Source organism: Xylaria bambusicola (genome assembly GCF_022495145.1).
Source record: "Xylaria bambusicola strain CBS 139988 unplaced genomic scaffold F5B22scaffold_6, whole genome shotgun sequence".
In the NCBI taxonomy this organism is placed as follows: Eukaryota; Fungi; Ascomycota; class Sordariomycetes; order Xylariales; family Xylariaceae; genus Xylaria; species Xylaria bambusicola.
The window spans coordinates 38,572-62,845 of record NW_025953559.1 but is presented as its reverse complement, the minus strand read 5'-3'; the positions used below and the strand labels follow the sequence as shown (position 1 = coordinate 62,845).

Below are 24,274 nucleotides of genomic sequence, written 5' to 3'. Positions count from 1 at the left end.
TAAGCTTTATAAAGTGGTCTTTTTAATATTAAAAAATAATTTTTTTTATATAATATTATTCTACTTTTTATATATATATTATATTAAAGGTTAATATAAGTTTAAGGTATACTTTTTTAATAAAAGGTAGCTTTTATTATTTAACTTTTAAAAAGGATATTATAAAAATAATACTACTTATATTTAAAAATACTTTAATTAGGTATTCTTAATTATTATATAATAAGGTTATAAGGATAATAGGCCTATAACTTATTTTAAGCTTTAAATTAACTTTCTTTTAAGTTAGTTTAAAGAGCTTATTTCTTATTTATTTAATTATATTAATGTAGGAAAAGTTACCTTTTTAAAGGCTTAAATTTTTATATAATACTTTATAAGGCCTAATTAAAAATCTAAATTTAATTCCTTTATTTCTATATATTATATAAAATTAATTACCTTTATAATAATAGCATTAATTTTAACTTATTTTATTATAAATAATAGTTTTATATTATTATTAAGCCTTCTTTTAATAAAAGAGGTTTTTTTAAGGGTTAAAAAAAGTTCCTTTTTATTAACGTCCTTTTTAATATAATAGGTAAAGGTATAATAGTTATTCCTATTATATTATTAATAGTTAATTTTATTTTAACTTACTTTTATTTATTAATAATAATTTAATTAATCCCTTTTAATATAATTATAATATTAAACTAGTAATTATCCTTAAGATTAATTTTAAATTTATCCAACTTTTTACTAATAGGTTTCCTTTCCTTATCCTTTTTTAAAGATTAGTTTAGGCTTAAATTAAAGCAATTCTCTTTACCTTAGTTTTAATAGCTTAATTTTAATTATTTTTTTATTAAATTAAGCATACCTTTTAAAAATAGCCTAAAGTGCACTAATATATTTTTATAAGTAATATTAACTTTTTAAATTATATTAAAGAATTTGCTATTATCCTTAAAGATATAGCTTTAATTATAATAAACTATCTTTATAAGTTTGGATAATAAGCGCTTAATAATAAAGGTTTAAAATATTAAGCTAAACCATTTTATTAAATTATTCTAATTAAGGATCTTAATAAAGAATTAGGTAATATTGCCAAAATACTTTACCTTTATTAAAGCATTAATATTTTAATACATTATTAAAGGATCCTTAAATTAAGCTTTTAAAGCTATTCGATAAACTGTTTAAATATTAATAATATTAATATAACGGATTTACTTTTAGTAAAATTAATATTATTATAAAGCTTTATCCATTATAAGGAAATTAATTTAATTAATATAATGCTTATTAAAGGGAAAACTTTCTATATATATAAATATATAATCCTTAACTTTAACCTATTATAGAAAAAACTTAAAAGTATCCTTTTTATTATAGGTATAGGGTTTATTAAGTTAAATAAGATTAAATATTATAGTTATAGGATTAATACTTCTAAATATAGCTAAAAAAGTATATATTAATTTATTAATAGAAGGGCTAAAAGGGTTATTATTATCTAAATCCCCTTTAGGTCCTCTATTAGAATTTTAAGGTAGCCCTTAAGGTGGTCCTTTAAGCGGACCGTAAAGAGGTTATCCCTTAAAGGGGTTATTATCGTCGTCAAAGCTATTAAGGTTTCCTCCTAGGTTACCTCCGGGTAGCGGGGCAACTTTAATAAGGATTTCTAAAAAGATTTTCATTATTATATATTATACTTAAAAGGTTTAAATAATTAATTAAGCTTTTACTACCTATAATGCTTTATTATTAATTTATTATTATAAAATAGCTTTTAATAATAAGTACTTTATAATAAAATAGTTAGTAAAGCTAGCTATAACATTATACTTTTTTAATTTATTAATAATTTAATTTACATTAAGTATAATTTATTTATTTAATTATTTTTAAATCTTTTAAATTATTACTTAAATATAAACTTATAGCTTATTAATTTAATTAAGGTTTATAATAAAGCAATTTATAAATTAATTAATTTATCCTTTAATTATAATAGCCTAATTATTTATAATTCTTTAAGTTTTTTAATAATTAACCTTTTATTTAATAAGCTTACTTTAAAAAGTTTAAAGGATATAATAATAATAATCTATTACCTTTTTAAACTAATTAATAATATTAGCTTAAAAATAGGCATTTTATATAATATATATAATAGTTCCCTATATATTTTAAAAGAAAATAATACTTCCTTATATAATTTTTTATTAAAAGCGTTTTATTTACTTTTAAATAACTTATATATTTATTTTATATAAGCTAATTAAAATATTATATATATTATAAATAGTAATATATATATTTTGGAATACTTTCCTTTATTTAAAAGGTATTCCTTATTTATATTTTTATAAGGATTAAGCTATTTAAAAGGTTTTACCTATATAATTATAAATATTTATAACCTATTATAAAAGGTTTTAAATTATTATATTTATATAATTTATTCCTATATCCCTAATATTTTTATAAATAGTTAGGTTATAAAGGGTAAGTTCTATAACTTTAAATATTAATTTAGGAGCTATAATAGAAGGATTTTATTATAAAATTAATCGATTAATAAATTTAAGTAAGTTTTTTAAAGGAAGTAGTCCTTTAAAAAAAGGGGATATAATTTAATTAAAATAGGCAGGTTTAGGTATAGCAGGTAATAACGGAAGGGATATAGCTTATTTAAAGGTAAAGGCTAAACTTTAATTAAGGTTAACGGAATATTTGCTTAATGCCTTTATACGTTTTAATTCTGCCTATAAGTTGTTAGGGGGTGGGATATCCTTAGTTTTAGGCTTTAAGGCTTGGTAAAGTAATAAAGGTAGGTAGTTTAACTATTGCTTATTTTTAAAACAATTTTTATATAATAAGGAAAATCCTAAGGAATTAAAGTTTAAACTATCCTTATTAAAATAATAGGAATTAAAGTTAAAATTTTATAATTAGGGTATATTTATAATTTTAAAGAAGTTTAAGGCCTTAGGTTAATAAGGTTATTAATTACTTCTTATTCTTTAAATAAAAGTATTAAAATTATAATATATAATATTTAAGTTATTAAATATAAGGTATAAACTTTTCTTAAAATACCTTTATTTAATAAAGGTAGAGCTAATATTTTATTAAAGTAATCTTATATTTATAAGAACTTAGGCTTAAAATAATACTATATATATAGGGGAATTTATTAAAGCTTATCTATTAAGTGGAAGTTTAGGCTTATATTGGAATATCCTAAAGGGGGATAATAAATTATTTATAATAAGGGCTTTTATAAAAGGCTTAGAACTTAATTATATTTATTAATAATCTATTAAGGGTCTTTAAAGCCTTGATCTTTTTCTTTCCTATTTTGGAATAGGAGATTCCTTTACTATTTATACTTATTTAAGCCTTATACAATTTATAACTCCCTTTTTTCTATTAGGCATTTATACTTTAACTATTAGTCTTTTTATAGTTAATAGATTGTTTTTATTTAATTGTTTATAGCCTTACTTTTTATTAGGGGTACCGTTGGTTATCTTCGGGTTTTTCGGTCTTATAGGACTGTCCGTGTGATAGTTAGGATATCAGGTGTTCGTGCTTGGGATCCTTCGAGACATTTCGAACTGGTAGTACTGCATCTATTGCAACTAGGTACTGTAGATTAGTCGGACAAACACAGAGCGTGGAAGATTGTCGAGAGCACGTGGTGCGCAGGGATGGAAAGGGCCTTACTCTGTCAATTTAACGGAGAAATATCTCTATCCCTATGTACTTACTTAGTAAGTGCGGGTAACTATCTAGATGTCTATAAATATCAACCTGCACGCACCTATATTGTGCTTCTAAACCCTATTCATACGAGCCCCCGAGCATCCCTGGTTATTAACACAGTTCTACGATAACAGTATGTACAGACAGAATGGAGATGGGGGTTAATCAATACGTCGTAAAGCATTCACCCCAGTGATTACCTACCTCGTCTACAACATGTATTTCGTGAATCCGGTGTGGCTGAACAGATCGTGATTGAGTTCGTGTTATTGCCTACCTAAAGGATATCAGATCGCCATGCAGACTTGTAAAACATGATGCAGATACGTATGTACATAATGCACAAAGCCATGATGGTTCAGCGCGCCATTAAGCAATGATTGGCAATAACCTCACCACTTAATCGTGTCTTAATCGCCAAAATAATCATGTAATCAACCAGTATGTTTCTTGAACAGACTGACGATCGAGTAATTAGTAGTTGCTTACCTGTATAGCGAGCTTCAAACGTGGAAAACGAGACTGAGCGCATGTCGAATTCAACGGGCAGGATGTGGTTAGGTACGCTAAATACACTATACAGTGCGATATACCCGCCAGCCTTATCCAAATACAAGAAATACAAGAAACACAAAATATAGCCAGAAATTCGGATGCGAGAGATAGAAGCCAAAGCCGACGACATGACGGACCTCCAGGCTGACTTTTCGCACAGCCGCACAGCGAGGGCCACCTAGACCGGCCAAAGGTGGCGGCTGGATTAGCCAAAGGTATCACCCACCTAAAACGCTATTATCTACTTATACTACCATACATATATTCACCTAATCAAAACAACTATAAAAAGGTCCTCAGATCCCTATTATAATATATTACTTATATATAGTTACCTATAGTTAGCCTTTATAAATTTACTTAATTTTGTAGTTGTAAAGGTGAAGTTATATTGGTGGGGACGTTGTATGTTCGAGAGCCATTGGGTGAACATACAAATTCGTTTTGTAATGTAATATGTATACATTTCTGAATACCTACACCCTTAAGGTATACACACGTGTCGTTTGACGACGCGTATCTACTATAATAGGTATAGAACTATCTACGTAATGACCTAACCTAGATATTAGGTGTTACTCAGGTTGTATCTGCGCGGTAATGCCTTGTAATACTTGTCTTTCCCAAGATCTCATATAAGCAAGCCTCGGTGAGCTTTGCTAATGAATCTAGAACAAGTCTATAGTACTAGGCCAGTGTTCATCCTCCGCCTTTCGTGAGCCACTGAGGGATGCAGCCATGTCGGTGTGGGCCGCAGCTCTCGCGCATCGTGGCCTCTAAGTACGTGGCGCGGTAGTCCTTCCAGATGGGTCATATCGGTCGGTAGTCGACAGTCTTGGTACCTAGAGAAAGGCTGTTCGCCTCCTTCGATGCAACGCGAGACTCCCAGCCAATGCATTATACCTTCTTCATGTATGTGTGTGGGTGTGTGTCCATCTCACTGTGCCCTTATTCAGTCGGTTGGTAATCTAGGGTCGTATACTTCGTAGCCTTCATCATCCGTATCGCTTTCAGCGTTGAGATCTATCGCTGTTCTTGACAAGTCTGCTCGGCCGGGAATCATAGGGGCCTTCTCCGTATCGGCGCCAACATCCTCAGCGCCAGCTGCACTACTACCGCTGACGGGTGCAAAAGCGCTCTTGAACCCAGATTTCTTGAACCCGCCCTTCTTAAACCCCGTCGCAGTTCCCTTCCCATCGTTGCTATTGCTATTGCTATTGTCATCCCCACCGCCAGATCCGAGCTTGATGCTGATCAGACCGTCCGCCTTCGCCTCGGCGCGGCGAGCGCGTGCCCCAGCGGTAGGATCCTTGACCATCTGCTTCATGTCCTTCATGCGTTGTCGATGACTGTGATCGTAGCTACCGAGATGGGCTTCGTAGTCGTTCATGCGAGAGTATCCTTTCGAGCACAGGTCACAGTAGAAGGACTGAAGGGCCGCGCGAGCCGACGAGGTCTGCGCCGGTGGCAGGGTTTGGTGACGCTGTTTAGATGGCAGTATATGTTAGCCATGTTCTCACCACTGATGCTGAATGATCAGGAGACCGTCGACTCACCGGGGGCATTTTGAATTGGACTCTCCTGCTTCAACAAAGAGGCTTGGCTCTAGGCGGACTGGCTCCGACAACCAGGAGCAATTCTATCGAGCCTGGTTGCGAATGCTCTACTTCGTACGTATTTCTGATTTGCAGTAATGCTGGGTATCATGCAAGAAAGGCAAGGTCCTGAAGTAGCTCCCTGATTGGATTAGGTAGGCAGTATATCCAGTAGCTAAGTGCCCTAAACGGAATTTAAGATCAAGATCGCGGGGCATTCTAGAAGAGTTAGCTGACGCTAGGGCGCCCACCTATCTATCGGGTCCAATCAATTGACTTTTAGAAAAAGGCAAGCCGACTTATCGTTACATCTCGACCATTCACTTTTTGCTTTACATCGACCGGGATTGTTCCAGTCCTGTCTAGACGAATTCATACGCGCCTCGGCGGCGGTTGTCGACTCGACTGGAGTTCGAATTGATGACAAGATGGCGCCTGATCCAGCTTCATTAGACCATAAAGAGTCTCAGGAAACTCTCGTCTCTTTAGCAGAACTAGATCCCTCTCCCATAGACTCGCCCGAAGAAGACCTGTCAGAACAGCTCGAAGGCTTGTCGTCGGCTACAATACCGCCGTCGCGGGCCACGGCATCGTCGCCGGGCCTCGGCAGTAGCGGTCATGGACCAATATTCTACTGTTCGTGACTACGTCATCACACCAATAGACACGCACGACGGACACACTAACAATGAATTCAACAAACAACAGTAACCCGCATTCAGCGCTACTCGAGCTATACATTCACATTCTTCGCCGGCCTTCATTTTGCCAACACGTCCTTGATACCCCTCATTTACCGTTCCGTGCCCTACTCGGAGCCCTTCCTTCTTATGACCCGCGAACTATACCAAACACGTCTGACAGAGCCTCTACTCGTTGGGTTTCCCATACTCGCCCACGTAGCTTCCGGTTTCACTATCCGTCTCCTTCGACGGAGCCAGAATAAGAAGCGGTACCATGGGGATTCAAGTCCCAGCTTCTGGGAATTGGCACGATCCAAGGCCTCTTTGTCCTCATCCTCTACCTCGCATAGCTCCTTCTCCCGTATATGGCCATCCTTCAACAATATAGCAGCATCGGGCTATGTTTTTTCGGTTCTCATCACGTCGCACATAGCCATGAACCGAGTCCTACCCCTTATTGTCGATGGAGACAGCAGTAATATCGGTCTCGCATATGTAGCTCACGGCTTCGCGCGGCATGCGCCGTCGGCTTATATCGCCTATGCGCTCCTATTGTTTGTTGGGTCTGGGCACATGGTCTGGGGAATGGCGAGATGGCTTAATCTGGCACCGCCTGCGAACTGGAAGAAAATCACATTTGATAAGCCTACGAGAAGCCGCCGCCGCCGTGCTTGGTGGACAATTAATGCTATTGTTGTTTCTTTTGCTGCGGTGTGGGCTGCTGGTGGTTTAGGCGTCGTCGCGCGGGCGGGACCTTCACAAGGATGGCTGGCCACTGTTTACGACAGCATTTACGAATACGCTGGTCGGTAGTACTCTATAGAGCTTTGATATAGGAAGTGGCTAATAATAGCACCGATACGAGCATGGCCCCGTTTACAGTTGACTTCAATGCCAGGCATAATGTAATATTTAGCGAGACGCATATGGGAGGCGTGAAACACCACGATATTTGGCTACACAGGATAATGAAGGAACGTACCTCCGACGCGCGTAATTATATAGCGAATTATCACCACGCCACCAGTCTAGACTAGACACCTAAACACTGTTTCTCCTTCAGGGAGGCTGTTCCCTGATAGTGGTCACAGGAGTGAACTGAAGAATTTATTTTCTATTGTGGAGTTAAAGTGTCTCAACCATTGATCTCTTTAAAAAAAAAAAACGCTAGTTTCCGGATGTAGGTTAGATATATACACGCACATTAAGTGCAAATGAGACAGTCAACTAAGGTTGGTTGAGTATGTTTCATATATACGCACCAACTACGGATCAATAGTCAGCGTGTCTTCCAAGCCCTCCATGCACCAAAGCCGAGGACAGCGACCGTTCCAAGCGCGGTGCCCCAAATCTGCGCCAGACGCCGTGTAACATCGTGCGAGATCTGGACCGCCGCCTCGGTGTCGTTGGCCCGCGGCAAAGGTCCGTCAGGAACAGGCACGCCGAGGAACTTGCACAGAGGCTCCCAGCCATCTTTAAGCTCCATGACGAGCAGTTTCTCGGGCGGCACCATCTCCTTAACCATGTTGTTCCAGTTGATAATAAGTTCTGCGACGGCGTTAGCTGAATTTCCCTAAGCCTACCAATCACGTATCTCTCAAAAAGCTATTTGTAATCTATCCTTGAAAGACAAGATTACACAAAGGTCCAGGGAAGCCATTGTACTTACTAGTTCCACGCTTAACCTCGCCCTTTGGTTCCAACTGCATGACTCTCTTCGCACTCTCGCCATAGTGTTTGACGAGTGAGGGGAACCACCTCCACCCAGGCACAACCCAGACGAGGTAGGGCAACCAGGGCTTGTTAGAGGCCTTAGAGACGACCATAAGGCTCTCGAGCCAGCGGTCCGGATCCCGTTCAACGAGAACAACTTTAGCCTCGGGATAGAGCTCCATGAGCTCTGGGATGAAGTCCAGCGGAGGCATGTCAGCGACACCGACGAAACCTGCCGTCACCTCGCGTAGTAGCGTTAACGTACGCTCCTTGTCGCCGCGCTTCTTGGCCTCATACACCTGAACCCATTTTTTACAGTAGGCTGTTCGGATTCGAAAGCAGAGTTAGTCAAGTGAAGAGGGAAATGGTGGAAAGGGGTTGTCATTAAGATTCAGAGTGAAAATGTGAGGATGAGACTCGTACCATCCTCCCGGTTCAAGACTTGAGTGCCACCGTGCAGAAAAGGCCCTCGAAGTAACTGTTCAATGGCCAACGCCATAGTCGAGGTTCCTGTGCGCGCATATCCGGCGCAGATAACCTGGACTTTGCGCGACGGGTCACGCGGGACTGAGGGCACACCACCCATCGTTATTTCACGAGATCTTGACTACACAAGAACTAAGAGAGAATGAGGGTCAAAAACGAATTGGATTCAGGGGAGCAGCGGCTCGAAAAACGGACTGTCTTGATTAAGGAGGACAAGCAAGGGGGTTGTCCAATTAACAATGAGTTGTTGAGACTATCAGGAAGCAAGATGGATAATTCTACTGCGCAGTCGCATATGTTTTTACCCCGGCTTTAGAAGAACAGATTGATAGCCAATTGCCGAGTTGAGAATGGACAAGAAGATTTCACGTAAGCCGGGGCTTCGTAATAGGCTAGAAGGGTGAGAGATAGCATTGGGAGGTCAAGGGCCTTGAGGGATCCGGAAGCTAGTGTCCAAGGGTTAGTTTCAGACTCCAGAGAGAGCTAAATGCAATACCATTGTCTACAATGCAGAACTTATACAGACATAAAGAGACAGATATGTGAACAGTGGCTGTTATGCTATGTTTGTCCCGACCGTTTGCGAGCATATGCGGTAGGCATCAAACCTCGTTACGCTGGCTTGGGCACGGCTTCTGCAACGAGGGAGCAGCGAACTACAGTAACCAGGATAGCACGTTTAGGGTTAATTATAGGATAATGTTATGAGGACCGGCCATTTAGTTGGCATTTAGTAAGCAGTTGTGGATGTTGTGATGGATAGTGCCGATGACAACATCTCTCTATCCCTTATTTGGACGCTCCGACGAAACAAGTGATTAAAGCACCTAGTATTGCATACGCCCCGGAAATCTATATATTGTGTCTCTCTACTCCTCGACTGCGTCATACACGTATCCGGGGTCTAGGGCCGGCAGTCGCGCATTGCCGTACCTTGGATGATAGAATTGATTAGAATTGAACAGACCGATCAAATCCTGAGAGGTTTAGATTCGTCTTTTCGCATAAGATCTGATCTGTATTTCACCTATGCGATTCGTGCTCAGGTAGGCGTCATTCCATTGGCCCTGACTGGGCCGTCGGGGTAAATAAAGCCCTTAATATTCATACCGGTATCTCACCTATGACGTCAGAGGCAAAGGCATCGTTTCAACGGCACCTGCTAAGTATAAGAGAAACCATCGACGCCAGCACTTCACGCACCTGCAACGACATCTCTAACGACATCTCTAACAACATCTCTAACAACATCTCTAACAACATCTCTAACAACATCTCTAACAACATCTCTAACAACATCTCTAACAACATCTCTAACAACATCTCCAAACGCCGAAGTGCTAGTATCCTTTAGTACCTAGAAGCAATATCGGAAATCCGATTGGCCTAGGCCTGCGAGCGTTTATCATCGAGATAACTAGTAATTCCATTTGCAACAAACATGTCATCAAACTCGCAATCCTACTCCTACAGTTACTACAGCTCCTCGACATCGTCGAACGGCGGCCCCCCACAGACCACAGCTTACGCTGAGCGCAGCTACACGGATAAGGATGGTACAACTACCGAGCGTCTACGTAAACTACCTGGGCAGCAGCCTGTTTACGAGTCCGCAGGGCGAGCAGGCGATAACCACGTAGAGGGGAGAGCCTCAGGCTCACAGAACCGCATCACTGATGTCACGGATGTCGATCGGCAATACCTAGAACGCATGGGGGAAGAGTACGCAAAGAGAGAAGGCGGTGCTTAGATGAACGAAGAGGACATACTTTGTATGATAAGGCTGATGCAGGTGAAGAGGAATGGCACGGCGGGGTGATTTCATGGTGTTAGAGATAGGCAGAATGGTCGAATTATGAACTGCCCCATCTTCGGCGCTATTAAATGTTAACATCGATGCCTCCTCATCAAGAACTACACAGTAGAGCTGCTACGTGAATACGATACTCCACGAATGGGGGATTCCGCAGCATGGATAGTCCCGCATACGGGGTTACCCGCAGTGACGGCGCGAACTCTACTCGTCAAAGGACGAGATGATTGACTGCTGCAGCTTTCGATTATCTCTTGTAATGTGATCGCGTACTCGTCCCGCGCCTTTCTATTGCATTCTAGAGCTTTAATCAGATTCTTAACTACTTTTTTGGCCGTCGGGCTTCTTGATTACCGATAATATCCCCCACGTGACCTTGTGCACCACCTGATGTCCACTTAGCTACCAGCGATGAGCGAATACATATGAACAAAGTGGGACAACATTACATAGTTCCACTAGGTGCATATTAGTATGGATGTATTAAGCTGATCGTTGGTAAGCTTGAGGATGAAGACGATGTACCTATAAATTGCTGAAGCCGTCCCGTTTCTCAGGGGTTAAAAACAGATAATCACAACATCTCAAACATTCGCGACAACACCAGTTTGTCAAATAAGCACATACCGGAGTCGTCCATCACCCAATCTCGCACCACTTGCATTATTCTAGCCACCAACAATTTCGCAACATCTCGTCTCACCACAATGACCTCTGATACATCGTCAGATCAGCTTGTCTTCTACGACATCGCTTCCGGGCCCCCAGTCCACCCATTCGCGCCTAACCCGTGGAAAGTCCGGTACGCGCTAAACTTCAAGCGCGCCAACTATGTCACAGAATGGGTTGACGTATCCGAGGTGACCGAGACCCGTAAACGCCTCGGCGTGCCCCCAGTGCGCTTCTTCCCCAATGGCGAGCCATTCCACACGCTTCCCGTCGTCAAAGACACAGCAACAGGCGACTTAGTAGGCGATTCCTTTGACATCGCCGTGCACTTGGAGAAAAAATATCCCAACAGCCCGTCCCTGTTTAAACATTCAATCGGGCTATACGCTGCTTTCAACGCTCATATTGACTCCATATTCCCCACGGCCGGAATATTGTTCTCTGAAGGCTTCCCGTTTAACCCTAAAACCATGGAGAAGAGCAAGGCCGAGTTTTGTAAGCGCGCGGGGGTGGACTCGTGGGACAAGCTTACCGTGCAAGGAGAGGCGAGGAGGAATGTGGTGAAAGACTACGAGGTCGCGCTTGGCGAGATTGCGAAATACTTTAGATTCTCCGATGGCCCCTTTATAGGAGGTGCGGAGCCGGATTATGCGGATTTCATCATTGGTGGCTGGTTGATGATGTTGAGTGAAATGGTCAAAGAGTGGAGTGAAATTCGGACGTGGCACAGCGGGTTCCTTGGCAGACTGCACGATGCTCTAGAGCCGTATAGGGGAACTTGGTGAATTTAAGGGAATGGTAGTAACTCTTATGCTCCGGTTCGTGGGTGTTTGGAACAACCCTGACATTGTCAACTCACCTCTAGTTGAAGACAAGTAACCGCGAATGATAATGTCGCGATCCTACGGCTATAGACAAAAAGACTTGTTGTATATGGCCTTGGCTTAGACATGAAGGGGTTTAAAGCCTTCGTGCAATATAAATTATTATATAGCACCCCCATAGTTGTGCTTCTCACAAACAATAATATGTCATATTTCAATCTATTCTATCTACCCTAACACCAGGCGACGACCCTATCATTCGATCAATGCTGAGAACTGTTTCGCTTTCTTTTTTATACACAGATATAATCATCACGAACCTCATCGAGTGCTGCAAAAGGCGGTTTAGATGACTCCCCCTCGCCATAAATCTCCCATATCCCAAAAAGGACTGTGTCTCCTAGTGCATACCTGCATCTCAAGATACCCCCTAGCAACCAATACATCTTGGATCTAATGCAAAATAACAAGCGCTGCTAAGGCAGAGGGCAGGGATGGTCAGGCGAAAGAAAGCTCTTTTACATCCTCGTCTCTCAGCAGTACGGTTAAATGTACGCTGCCTCACTTCTTGTGCACAATCAATATAGTGTATGCATATGGCCTCACTTACACCACCAACACCTAGCTTATGCATCATCCAAGCTCGATGTCGCCGAGTGACATGTGCGAAGCAAGTGTTGATGATAAGCTGCATTGAGAGCATCTCTGGAGTTATTACAATATAAGAGAAATACAGAAATGGAAAGCCTTGCATCAACAACGCTGAGACGATAATAGTCTGACAGAACTAACCTTAGCTGGTTAGCCGGGTTCTAAACTCATCTACGTTTCTGATATCAGGGCTCTTATCATGCTGAACGTTGAATTTCAACAGTTGTGCTGCTGCCTATGATTCAGCCATAGCTTCTGTAAGTGTATGTTTCGGAGATTCATAATTGTGCTTCGGTATGTATAGTTCCTATATATGCATCATTTTCAGATCGAGGGATGTTCATCAAGCCTTCTCATATATATAGAATCTTCATGAAAACCAACACGGCTCCGACACATTGTTCTGCCTTGCAGCCAACAACGACTGGAATGGAAGCCTGGCATCGCCAAGTTTACTGAGAATTTGCTGCAGTTGGATTGGGGCACATTTCGCCTGGGGTATTTTTCTCCCGCTACCGGACCTCCTGAATGATCTGATCTCACCATTGACGGGTGAGTTGACTACGGGAGCCGGGCTAGATTGCTCTTAATTTCTTCTCTTCTGTAGGCTGGGAAAAGGACCAGGCTACACGCTATCAGAACTCTTATGGTCGTACACAAGAACAGAAGCTTTTTATCTAGTTGGCACATCCGATTCGGCTTTGAGACAAGTGGATCGCACGTAGCACGCCATCTCCAAATACCGGGAGTACAAATGGTTCGGAGTCGGAGATTACTCAACCAGGAATAGAGCCTAACCATTTTCGGACGTCACCAGCAATCCCTCGATATTACTGTTCTCAAATACCACGTCAGATTCTTCAATGGCGATATATAGTCACCTCGGGCTGCGCTGCATCGCTTGATCAGAGCGGCTGAGAATCGGAAAATCGGGAGTTCCACACTCTTGCGCTAAGAAGCCTGTTTCCTCTTTCATCACCTACCCAGGCCTCTCTCTCTAGGGCTTTGAGAGAGGACATCATGCTGCCCAAGATCCTCTGCCTGCATGGCAGCGGCACGAGCGCCGCCATCTTTAATATCCAGGCAATCAGACTTAGTCGCATCCTCAGAAATCACTTCGAGCTGGTATTTATCGACGGCTTCATTGACACTGGCCCTGGCCCTGGCGTTCTCCCCTTCTTTGAGGGAATGGAGCCATACAAACGGTGGCTCACGGACACAGTCGGCCAGGAGGAACGGCCGTGGTCGGACCTAGAGCGGCTCGTCGAGATCTTCAACCGCAAGGGCCCTTTCGTCGGTGTTATTGGATTTTCTCAGGGCGCGAAAGCCGCGACGCATCTCATTCGCTGGCTCGAGGAGCGGGGGCAGCAGCTGGAGTTTGCAGCATTGTTCGGGGGCACCGTACCTTTCCGGTTGAAAGTCGATACGGAAGAGTGGCCCGAGCTTATCAAGCCTACTATCATCACGCGAAGCATACATGTCATTGGCGACGACGACCCATGGCGGACTGAGAGTGAAGCTCTCATGGATCACTATGACAAGCCATCGCGGACGCTCATCCGGTTCAAGGGTGGCCATCATATGCCAGTGGATGCAGACATCAACGAAAAATTGGCGGAACTTATCATCAAATGCCACAAAGAGAGTGATGACTACCCCTGATACAATGTATTTTCTGATTTTTCTCTCCCTGTGGCTCGGAGTCCATCATCATGGATTGGCGTATCATATAGGGACTATACCTGGCGTCTGGATGTTATACGAGAAAATACTTTAGATGTAGAAACTAGCCCATCTACCCCAGTCCAACTTGTTTATATGTCCCAACATTTGTACTCCAAGAACGTACACATGTGCATTACCACTAAAACCAGGGGAAGATGCGTACAAATCGTCGTGCATAACCTGGAGGAAGCAAGGGTAAGAATTTAGTATTGAAATGATGACTATGTGTCCGATGGCATTCTTACCAATCCGCACCTAGTATTCTGCATCATGGCATCTCGGGCTTCTGAGAGTTCTATCAAGAATAACTGGTCTAGATATAATATTGAAGGCCATTTTCGGAGTCTTTACACCTAAAAGCAGTTAGGGTCTGGAGATGCATTATGCCTAATCTATGATTCACAGTGTCGATAACATACTGCTCGTATGCCTGTCTGCCTAGAGCTGAGCTACTTGATTCGGTCAAATGACTCCCGGTACATGGTAGATGAGTCACATAGCGTCCGGGTAAGTCTTTGTCTTATCAATCAGATCTAATCAATCGGTCCTTTTCGCGTCCGAAATCGCGACGATGGCAGGTATCCTATTCCCGTGCTCGGTACGAAGACAGCTAGGACTTTGGGTTCTAATATATAAATGGCCACTCTCCCCCGAGAACATTGAATTCAAATAGTTGACTAGGAAGGGCGCAACCTCTCATAACATGGCAGACATGGATTGTATTACATCCGCTCTTGCCGGCGCTTTTCGTTCCAAGAGACTTGTATACAGAGCGATTGAAGACAATGATGCTGACAAAAGCTTTCTATATACACAGCTGCAATTGGACCCAGCCACAAGCGCCTTATCGGACCCGTCCATCCACCGTCCTAGCAACAGAAAGGAGAGTGACCAATGGGTCGATATCCTCGTCAGCAATCCACTTCTTTCCGTCATGATATGTCTACCAGGCGATTCTTTGAAAGATTTTGTGCCAATTGGGTATATTTCTATCAAGGGTCTTCCAATGTACCAGCGACGCGCATCTCTGAGCATTCAAATCGCACCAGCGTACCAAGTCAGTGGGAACTCGTTGAATCTGCCAGCATAATAATGGGGAGTATTCGAACCACAGGTGTTTCAAAATTGCATAATTTTCAACCTTAAAAGAGTTACCACAGACGCTAACTTCATCTTCATTGGTGTGAAACAGAACAGAGGTTATGGTTCCGAGGTGATCAACTGGGCCATGGATTGGTCTTTCAAATGGGGAGGGCTTCACAGTCTGACATTGGGTGCATCCCTCTACAACGAGAGGGCTGTTGCTGTCTACAGAAAAGCAGGTTTCAGACAAGAGGGCATCAGTAAAGAGGCCGTGTACAGGAACAGGAAGTGGTGGGACACCGTGCAGATGGCGATATTGGAACAAGAAGTAAGTAACCAGCTTCTGAACCCCCAATTTATTGGTTCTGGGATGAAGTAAAGCGTCTTTCCCCAATATTTCCTGAATGTTATCTCGAATAACTCTTGGTGACGCAAGTTTTCTAGTGGGAGGCGTTAAGAGGCACCAAGAACTAGGCAGGTGGCGTGTCATTATCTTAAGTTTTTCGAGCTCTGAGACTTCGAAGATGAAGATAATGATGAGAGAGGCGGTAGCTTTTTACTGCCATTGGGAGTATCCAGGCTTTCTACTTCCTAATAAAGTGGTGTTGCATGGCTAAGGGGAGCTACAAGTCACCCATATGTCGTGGGTTTGAGAGTTACTTTTGATTCCATGTAATTTCACATGTTGACCTTCGTCAATTTACTAATACATGTACGTTAAGCCCACCAAGGAAACATTCCCAGCGTGTGTCAACTTCCCAGCTAGATGATTTCGACTACTCGACTACCTGACTTACGAACAAATCTTGGCCACATGGCTATCGGTAGGAATGTTCAAACTGCTAGGTGATTCCAACATGCATATAAAAACTCCCAAGCCTTCTGGTTTGTCTTGGGCTTCTGTGAAGGGCAGTGGAGAGAAGAAAGGGGGACTTGTAAGTTCACGCCGTTGTTTCGACCAAATTCAAATATAAAGGTCATTGTCTGAGCAAAATTAAATCACACGCTAGTATTTTCTCGGATCTACGAAGACTCGACCTAGAAAGCTTGGTGGAAGCTATTCGTAGTTTCATGCTCGAGTCAATATAGTCTGGGAAGGATTCAGTAATAGACTTCATAATTAAGCTTAGTTCGGCCTGTACTACAGCTGCACTTCAACTCTGTCAAGGATACACACCTTATCTCAACATTCTAACTTTCACAAATGCGTAAACAGAATCTAGCTTGGCTGACAATACTCAAGGATACAGGTTGCAAGACTATCACACTGGGTGCTTCTTGATTTTCACGATAACACCTACCTGTTTCAAAGCAGACTCTAATATTCAATGGATCTTGCGGAGACCCCTCTTAATGCTTGTCTGGTTGCTGGCCTCCCGGTATATGCAACTCTCCCAGTCTCGGATCCGTGTTGTTCCCCAATTATCTGACTCTGGAGTCCAGTGACATTCCTCGTAAATGAGACCAAAGTCTATGTTCCAGCCGTCTGTTTAGACGTACGTTAGTCAATTGTTTGACCTTATGATCTATGCATAGATCCTGACCACCGCTTACTGCAGATGTGATACTGGTCAGGAAAGAAAAGGAAAAAAAAATTAAAGGGAAGGAATAGGTTTCTTACTAGAGCTGACACCACCGTTTACTGTTTCAGCTAGAATGTCGAATTCAAATTTGAGAGCATGAGCGGAACGACCAAGGAAGCACGGTGTGAACTAAGTAAAAGGTTTAATTAGCAGCTATGCCTATGGTCCAGGGGCTAGTTCAAGATCAAACCCATGAGCTGTAACGTGGATGGCTTCAAATATCTGAGTAATACGAGATACTCACAGTTGGGTTTGGATTCTGAGCCGTGAGCTTGAATTCACCAGTGAAGGGTTCATCTACGCCAACAGCTGGGTTCACATTCAGATTGACCTATGACAAGTCACAGCTGGAGTCAGCTAAGAGCACAACACCATGATCAACACCATAATACCATTCAATCAGGAATGAGAAGAAGACAGGGTGCATTATAACCTTGGTGAACCCCCAATGCGCAGCACGACTTACCAGGTTGGCCGAATACCGGTCTTTCCCAATCGGATAGTGAACTGGGCTGGTTCTATTCGACACCTCAATATTCAAATCAATTTTCGTCCCCAAGGTGTCGAAATTATCACCCTTCTCCAGAGTGAGGTTGCTGTTCGACCAAGTCACATTGGCGATAGCGAAACGAGTTTGTCTGTTGCCTGCGCCAAAGTCCGGCTCGCTGAACTCGACTGTTGCAATACAATACATAATCGAGTAGCTTGGGGGGAAGCCGTGGGATGGCGTGTCAACGTATAGGTGTAGATCTGGAAAATTTGCGTGCATGGTGCTCATGTCCTCGGCGAAAGTAACACCCACACCACCAACGGCGTTGCAGCTGTACGGTGTTTGCGACCGGACCGCAGCGGCATTGATGGTAGCGCTCACACTACTCACTCCAGAGAGAGCAGCCACAAGTAGCGTAGTTCTCATTTTGCCGTAAGCTGTGAGGGTATGGTCTTCCGAAGAGCGTTGAAATGTCGACTAGAACAGTTTCAATAAAGCAATTGTTCTGCTGGTATTTAATTGGGGCGCAAGTGAAGAATAAATATTGATTCAATGAGTCTTACCACGGAGTACGTTTCTGGGTGATTAATTATGCGGGCCCTTGCCTCATCGCGATCCGCAGACCCTATTGATCGGCACTGACAAATTCCCTTACATTTATCCCGCTCCTCTGCCTTAAACAAACGGGGCGTAACCACGTCGACTCCGGTGCGCTGCCTCTTTTCTCTACAGACGGCCAACTTGGTATGGCGTTAGGTGTTGCTAGTGTGGCCTAAGATCATACGGCCAAATAATTTATCGCTTGAACATGTCGCTCGCACCTCTGTGTAGCATAGGCAGGACCCTTTATTTCTCGTATTGCGGGATTACGACGGAACCATTGAGAGTGGCAAGGGCCCCAATCCGGCGACATGTCGCAATCATGCGTTGCACTGCAGCGAAGAATTAGCCGGATTGGCGGGACCTCTCGCTTGCGACCTTTGTATGTAATTGACAATTGGCCTAGTACACCAGAACCTCGTACTCGCTTCACTCTATCATCTCTAGTGTTGATTCTAGACATAATTACTGACGCCGGCGTTGAATTTCAGATGCAGTAATTGTTCGTATACTAAATCCAGCAAGCCGCTTCTTGTAGTGACGCTTCTTGGACCTCTTCAGAGCCTATGCCACCATAGATAGCCCCCTAGTCTCTGGTTGTAACCCTCATTGAACCTTCGGCGAGCTAGGGGTTGTTGCATGCACGAATGCACAACCCCAAGGGAGTTCCTAATATACCTGGCTGCTGTGGGAAGGGGGTTATCCCGAACCGCATTTCCACTTAACTAACTATCGAGTTACTTGGGGGATTAGTTTAATGATACAGCCGACTACGTAGTTGATATTACCAAAGACCTTGGTATGTCCGTTAGTGCATGTCGAGCAAGTAGTAGCTGAATCTCTGTCAAACTCGACGGCAAGGGCTGGACCGTGAGTAATAGGCGTGGTCGCTGCGAATGGTGTCCTGATGTGTCCCTTGGTGATAGATCATCTGACAGGATGGCCTGAGCTTTGGTTCATAGTGCCACGAGATGCGTAGCATGCTCTAAGTATAGGGGATTTGCGGAGGGAACAATATCAATGAATGATAGATATGAATCCTCCGTAAATAGAAGTAGATGGTTTACTTGACACTGTTGGTGTATGAGAACATCATATCTCAGTCTTCTGCTACCAGCTCCGTTTGATAGATCGTTAAGGTTTTATCAGCGGAAGGTAACCAACAGTGTTTAAGGCAGTTAAGCGCGTGATTATAGAACTCTGTGTGTTACCCGCATCGTGTTAGAGTCAGTGGCATTAGTACATTCGTCCGAAGACTTTGTCATCAAGCCTAACTAGTCAGTCTGGTATAGAAAAGATTGCAGAAAAGTATTTCTCGGTAGGTATTCCCCCGACCTCGCATCAAGCCAACACTCCAAGAATCTTAGAAAGCTGAATAGTTCGAGAAAGCTGCGCCATCCCAGCTTCCAACAGGTTCGATATGTTTGGATTCTTGATTTGCAGGTATCAATGGCTATGAGATGTGTACGTATAGGCGGGGGATTAGTAATGATTTTGCAGTTAAAGGGAGATCATTGATGAAGAAAAATTTAGAAGAGACTTTATCTAGCTAATATCGAAGCTAGTAAATGGATGACTCAATTATCTCTAGATAAAAAGAGTAAATAAATAAAAGTTGGAAAAATTGGATTGCGATTCCTAGTTAACTAGGAAGCACCGGGAATTGAGCCCGATGCGGGGGTCGAACCTGCGGCGCGCGCGCGCACGTTAGCGATGAACAAGTCGGGCTCCTATGACTGATTGTGGGGACTTACCCGCAACCTTGAGATTAAGAGTCTCACGCTCTACCGATTGAGCTAACCGGGCAGCCTAAGCGACTGAATGGGAGCGGTTAAGCTAACTAAACCTATACCCATGTCTCCTCACACCTAAGCGATTAGATAAACTACATATAACCTACCACTTCAGGTTAATAATTAAATTAAAGTAATTAAATAAATAATTAAATTAATCTTTAATTATTTATTTAATATATTTCTCATTTAACTTAACTATTTAATTAAGCTAGCTACCCTTTTAACTTAACGCATCTCCCACTTGACCTGGCCACCCAATTGAGCTGGCCACCCCCTTAACCTATATAAAAATCCAATGTTTCAATTTAGAATAACTTAACCAATATTGGTCCTACGATTTAATAATTAGTACCATTAGACCCGTTATTTAATAAGGAATCCAGTGGTAATTTTTACTATTTTTTATAAAATTTATTGAGCGATATATTAAGCAATACGTTAAAAGGGCGCTAGGTAAGGATTATTTTAACGCTTACTTTAGCGTATTGCGTAATAACTCCACGGATATAAGTCGTATAAACTAATGAAGGGTACCGTTAAATAGCTCTTTTTATTACTAATCCAATGGTATATTTTGTTATTTTATACGACCAATATTTGTAAAGTTATTGAATTATCACGTGATTAGCGCACCGACCTTTTTTATATAGGCTGGGGGGTGGCCAGCTTAATTGGATGTCCAGGTTAAGTGGGAGATATATTATATATAATATAATTAAAAAACCCTATATAAATACTTTTATATATATTTTATATTAAAAAATAAATAAGAAATAAAAAGTTAAAGAATATTTATTTAAAAATATATAAATATAAAGTATTTATAATAAACTTTAAAATTTAACTTAAAAAAGATTACTTTAATTAATTACCCTTAAAAGTTTAAATTAATTATATAATTAATTATAATATATTTTCTATTTAACTTATTTATTTAATTAATCTAGCTATATTTTTAACCTTTATATATATATTTAAAAATATTTTAATAATTATTTATATAATTAATTTAAATAAATTTAAATTTAAATTATTAAATATTTTTATAATATTTTTATAAGTTTATATATTATAATTAAATTTATTATAAGCTTTATAACGTTTAATATAAGTTTCCTTTTTCTTTATATAATAATTACTTTAATATATAATGTAATTTTTTACTTTAATAATATTTTATACCTTTATTTAATTTTTAATATTTTAAATAATAAAAGATTCTTTATTTTATAATTTAATTTTCTTTATATAATATTATTTATTAAATTTATAATTTACTTTATAAAAGCATTTAAGTTCCCCTTTTAATAATATAAAAAGTCACGGCTCCTAGCCTTTAGGCTAGCCGTACGGCCGTACGGATGACGTACGGGTGATAGTTCTATTCTGTAGCTTAGTCAATAGCCCTTGCCGGACCTCCGGAAGCCTATTCAACCTACCGTAGCGTATATAGCCTAGTTGACGAAGGTCATGACCTAGCAAGTCATCCTTTACTTCGTCACCTTACAATTAATAGTGTGTTTCCAGTATTCACCGACGACACTACACATCGCGCCCGTCGTGACATAAAATAATATATAATATTAATTATATTATATATAATTTAACTTAACCCTTTAATAATAAAAATAAAAAAGCTATTTTAATATTATATAATTTTATATTTAATATATTTAAAAAGGAAATTAATTTTAATTAAGTTATTTAAAGTTATAATTAACGCATCTCCCACTTGACCTAGCCACCCAATTAACCTGGCCACCCTAATAACCTATATAAAACCCTATTATTTTAATCTTTAATAACTTTACAACTACTAATTGTACGATTTAATAATTAATACCGTTAAATCTGTTAGTTGAAGGGAAATCTGAAAGGTATTTTTCATTATTTTTTATAAAATTTATTAAGCGAGATATTAAGCAATACGTTAAGGTAGCGCTAAGCAAGGATTATTTTAGCGCTTACTTTAGCGTATTGCTTAATAACTCCGTAAATATAAGTTGTAAAAGTGAGTAATGGGTACAGTTAAATAGCTCTTTTTATTACGAATCTAATGGTATATTTTATTATTTTATACGATTAGTATTCGTAGAGTTATTAAATTATCACGTGATTAACGCACCGACGTTTTTTGTATGGGCTGGTGGGGTGGCCAGGTCAATTGGGTGGCCAGGTCAAGTGGGAGATGCGTTATTTAATATATTATTATTTTTATATTAAAATATAAAGTAATTTTTCCCTATTAAAATAATATATAATAAAATTATTTAAATAATTATAAACTATTTTAAATTATTTAATTAAATAGTTTATAATTTTTATTTATATTTAATTAAAGTTATAATTATTATAAATATAATTTTACTTATTATAAATTTAATTTTATTAAAATTATAAATATTTTCTTTTTAACTATTATTTTTATTTATTATTTTTTATATATAAATAAATTAAATATAATATTTAATTAAATTTTTATTTAATACCTTTTAATAATTAATTTTTTAATTAAAATATATTTAAATTTTTAAAGTTTAATATATCTCCCACTTAACCTGGCCACCCAATTAACCTGGCCACCCCCTTAGCCCATATAAATAACGTCAATGCGCTAATCATGTGATAATTTAATAACTCTACGGATATTAATCGTATAAAATAATGAAATATACCATTGGATTTATAATAAAGAGAGCTATTTAACGGTACCCTTCATTAATTTATACAACTTATATTCGTGGAGTTATTAAGCAATACACTAAAGTAAGCGCTAAAATAATCCTTACTTAGCATTCCTTTAGCATATTACTTAATATCTCGCTTAATAAATTTTATAAAAAATAGTAAAAAATACCGTTAAATTTCCCTTTAAATAACGGATTCAAAGGTACTAAGTATTAAATCGTACGGTTAATACTCGTAAAGTTATTAAAGATTGAAATAATAGGGTTTTATATAGGTTATTGGGGTAGCCAGGTTAATTGGGTGGCCAAGTTAAGTGGAAGATGCGTTTTATATAAAGTTTATTATTCAATTCTTTTTAATTAACTTTTAAGCTTATAATATTATTAATTAATTAATTATATTTTTTATTAAATTATATAAAAGTAGAAATAATTATATTATAAAATTAACGATATATTATATAATTAAATTTATTTTATTTTATTTTAATTAAGCTTTTAAAGGTAATATTTTATTTGTTAATTTAAAACCTTTTATTTAAAAAGCAAATATTATATAAGAAATATTATAAATAATAATAATATATAAAATAAATAATTTTAAATTTTATTTAATAATTTAAAATATAAGCTATAGGTTACTTTTTTTATAAAGGGTTTCTATTATTATTAATAAAACAATAAAGGATTTTATATATATATATATATAAAAGTTAAAAATATAGTTAAATTAATTAAATAGCTAAATTAAATAAGAAATGCATTATAAGCTTTAAAGTAATTTATGAGTTTAATTAACGCATCTCCTATTTGACCTGGCCACCCAATTGACCTGGCTACCCCATTTTCCTATATGAAATCCAATATTTCAAACTTGAATAACCTTACGGAAAGTGGGTCTACAGACTTATAATTACTATTTTTGGAATATTAACTTAAAGCGAAATTTAATAGTATTTTTTATAATTTTATAACTATTTTATTTATAGGTATAGAGTAAACTACGCTAAAACTTTAGCGCGGTTTTTAATATAGGGTTAAGGAAATTAGTTATAAAATTATAAAAAATACTATTGAATTTCGCTTTAAGTTAATATTTCAAAAATAATAATTATAAGTCTGTAGACCTACTTTCCGCAAAGTTATTCAAGTTTGAAATACTAGATTTCATATAGGAAAATGGGGTAGCCAGGTTAATTGGGTGGCCAGGTCAAGTGGGAGATGCGTTAACTTTATATATAAATTATTTTTATATTATATTTTTTTTTTTTAAGTTTTATCTTTTTATTAAATCTTTTTAATATTATAATTAAAAAAGTTAATTAAATAATCCGCCTTATAAAAGCTATATTAATTATTAATAAATTTAAATTTAAAGTTAAAAAAGAACCTTTAATACTTTATATTATAAATTTAATATATAAAAAATATTAGGAAGCTATATTTTATATAGAATATTAATATATTATAAAGTTATTTATTAATATATTAATAAGTAATATAAAAAAAGTTAAAATAATAAATCATCCTTAATATTACTTTAAATTTTAAAAGAAGAA

The 24,274-nt window shown here is 38.9% G+C and overlaps 9 protein-coding genes and 1 pseudogene across 10 annotated transcripts; 5 read left to right on the top strand and 5 right to left on the bottom strand.

Moving 5' to 3' along the window:
* Positions 1–5,269: 5,269 nt before the first annotated feature.
* Positions 5,270–5,882, bottom strand: F5B22DRAFT_643067 (uncharacterized protein; the record flags this gene model as incomplete). Its single annotated transcript, XM_047978211.1, has 2 exons — positions 5,270–5,800; positions 5,874–5,882. 2 exons carry the CDS (start codon positions 5,880–5,882, stop codon positions 5,270–5,272), a joined length of 540 nt encoding a protein of 179 aa, XP_047834062.1.
* Positions 5,883–6,210: 328 nt separating this feature from the next.
* On the top strand, positions 6,211–7,810 carry F5B22DRAFT_456959 (uncharacterized protein). Its single transcript, XM_047972022.1, has 2 exons — positions 6,211–6,548; positions 6,621–7,810. The coding sequence occupies exons 1-2, from the start codon at positions 6,341–6,343 to the stop codon at positions 7,406–7,408; spliced, it is 996 nt and encodes a 331-aa protein (XP_047834061.1). The 5' UTR covers positions 6,211–6,340; the 3' UTR covers positions 7,409–7,810.
* Positions 7,642–9,000, bottom strand: F5B22DRAFT_456955 (P-loop containing nucleoside triphosphate hydrolase protein). Its single transcript, XM_047972021.1, has 3 exons — positions 8,732–9,000; positions 8,265–8,630; positions 7,642–8,143 (listed from the first exon to the last, which is right to left on the bottom strand). The coding sequence occupies exons 1-3, from the start codon at positions 8,892–8,894 to the stop codon at positions 7,875–7,877; spliced, it is 798 nt and encodes a 265-aa protein (XP_047834060.1). The 5' UTR covers positions 8,895–9,000; the 3' UTR covers positions 7,642–7,874.
* A 1,096-nt stretch (positions 9,001–10,096) lies between these two features.
* Positions 10,097–10,903, top strand: F5B22DRAFT_592617 (uncharacterized protein). Its single transcript, XM_047973941.1, has one exon. The coding sequence runs from the start codon at positions 10,236–10,238 to the stop codon at positions 10,542–10,544; it is 309 nt and encodes a 102-aa protein (XP_047834059.1). The 5' UTR covers positions 10,097–10,235; the 3' UTR covers positions 10,545–10,903.
* On the top strand, positions 10,904–12,343 carry F5B22DRAFT_592616 (uncharacterized protein). The gene has a single exon (XM_047973940.1). It carries the CDS (start codon positions 11,315–11,317, stop codon positions 12,059–12,061), a length of 747 nt encoding a protein of 248 aa, XP_047834058.1. The 5' UTR covers positions 10,904–11,314; the 3' UTR covers positions 12,062–12,343.
* Positions 12,344–13,065, bottom strand: F5B22DRAFT_592615 (uncharacterized protein). Its single transcript, XM_047973939.1, has one exon. The coding sequence runs from the start codon at positions 12,852–12,854 to the stop codon at positions 12,531–12,533; it is 324 nt and encodes a 107-aa protein (XP_047834057.1). The 5' UTR covers positions 12,855–13,065; the 3' UTR covers positions 12,344–12,530.
* Positions 13,066–13,661: 596 nt separating this feature from the next.
* F5B22DRAFT_456947 (serine hydrolase FSH) lies at positions 13,662–14,721 on the top strand. Its single transcript, XM_047972020.1, has one exon. The coding sequence runs from the start codon at positions 13,772–13,774 to the stop codon at positions 14,411–14,413; it is 642 nt and encodes a 213-aa protein (XP_047834056.1). The 5' UTR covers positions 13,662–13,771; the 3' UTR covers positions 14,414–14,721.
* Positions 14,722–15,188: 467 nt separating this feature from the next.
* On the top strand, positions 15,189–16,033 carry F5B22DRAFT_633995 (acyl-CoA N-acyltransferase; the record flags this gene model as incomplete). Its single annotated transcript, XM_047976918.1, has 3 exons — positions 15,189–15,533; positions 15,669–15,887; positions 16,004–16,033. 3 exons carry the CDS (start codon positions 15,189–15,191, stop codon positions 16,031–16,033), a joined length of 594 nt encoding a protein of 197 aa, XP_047834055.1.
* A 328-nt stretch (positions 16,034–16,361) lies between these two features.
* F5B22DRAFT_456904 (uncharacterized protein) lies at positions 16,362–18,263 on the bottom strand. Its single transcript, XM_047972018.1, has 6 exons — positions 18,196–18,263; positions 17,609–18,137; positions 17,387–17,473; positions 17,181–17,271; positions 16,861–17,045; positions 16,362–16,649 (listed from the first exon to the last, which is right to left on the bottom strand). Exons 2-5 carry the CDS (start codon positions 18,056–18,058, stop codon positions 16,885–16,887), a joined length of 789 nt encoding a protein of 262 aa, XP_047834054.1. The 5' UTR covers positions 18,059–18,137; positions 18,196–18,263; the 3' UTR covers positions 16,362–16,649; positions 16,861–16,884.
* Positions 18,264–19,898: 1,635 nt separating this feature from the next.
* F5B22DRAFT_t42 lies at positions 19,899–20,038 on the bottom strand (annotated as a pseudogene). Its single transcript has one exon. The product of its transcript is annotated as a tRNA-OTHER (tRNA).
* Positions 20,039–24,274: the final 4,236 nt, after the last annotated feature.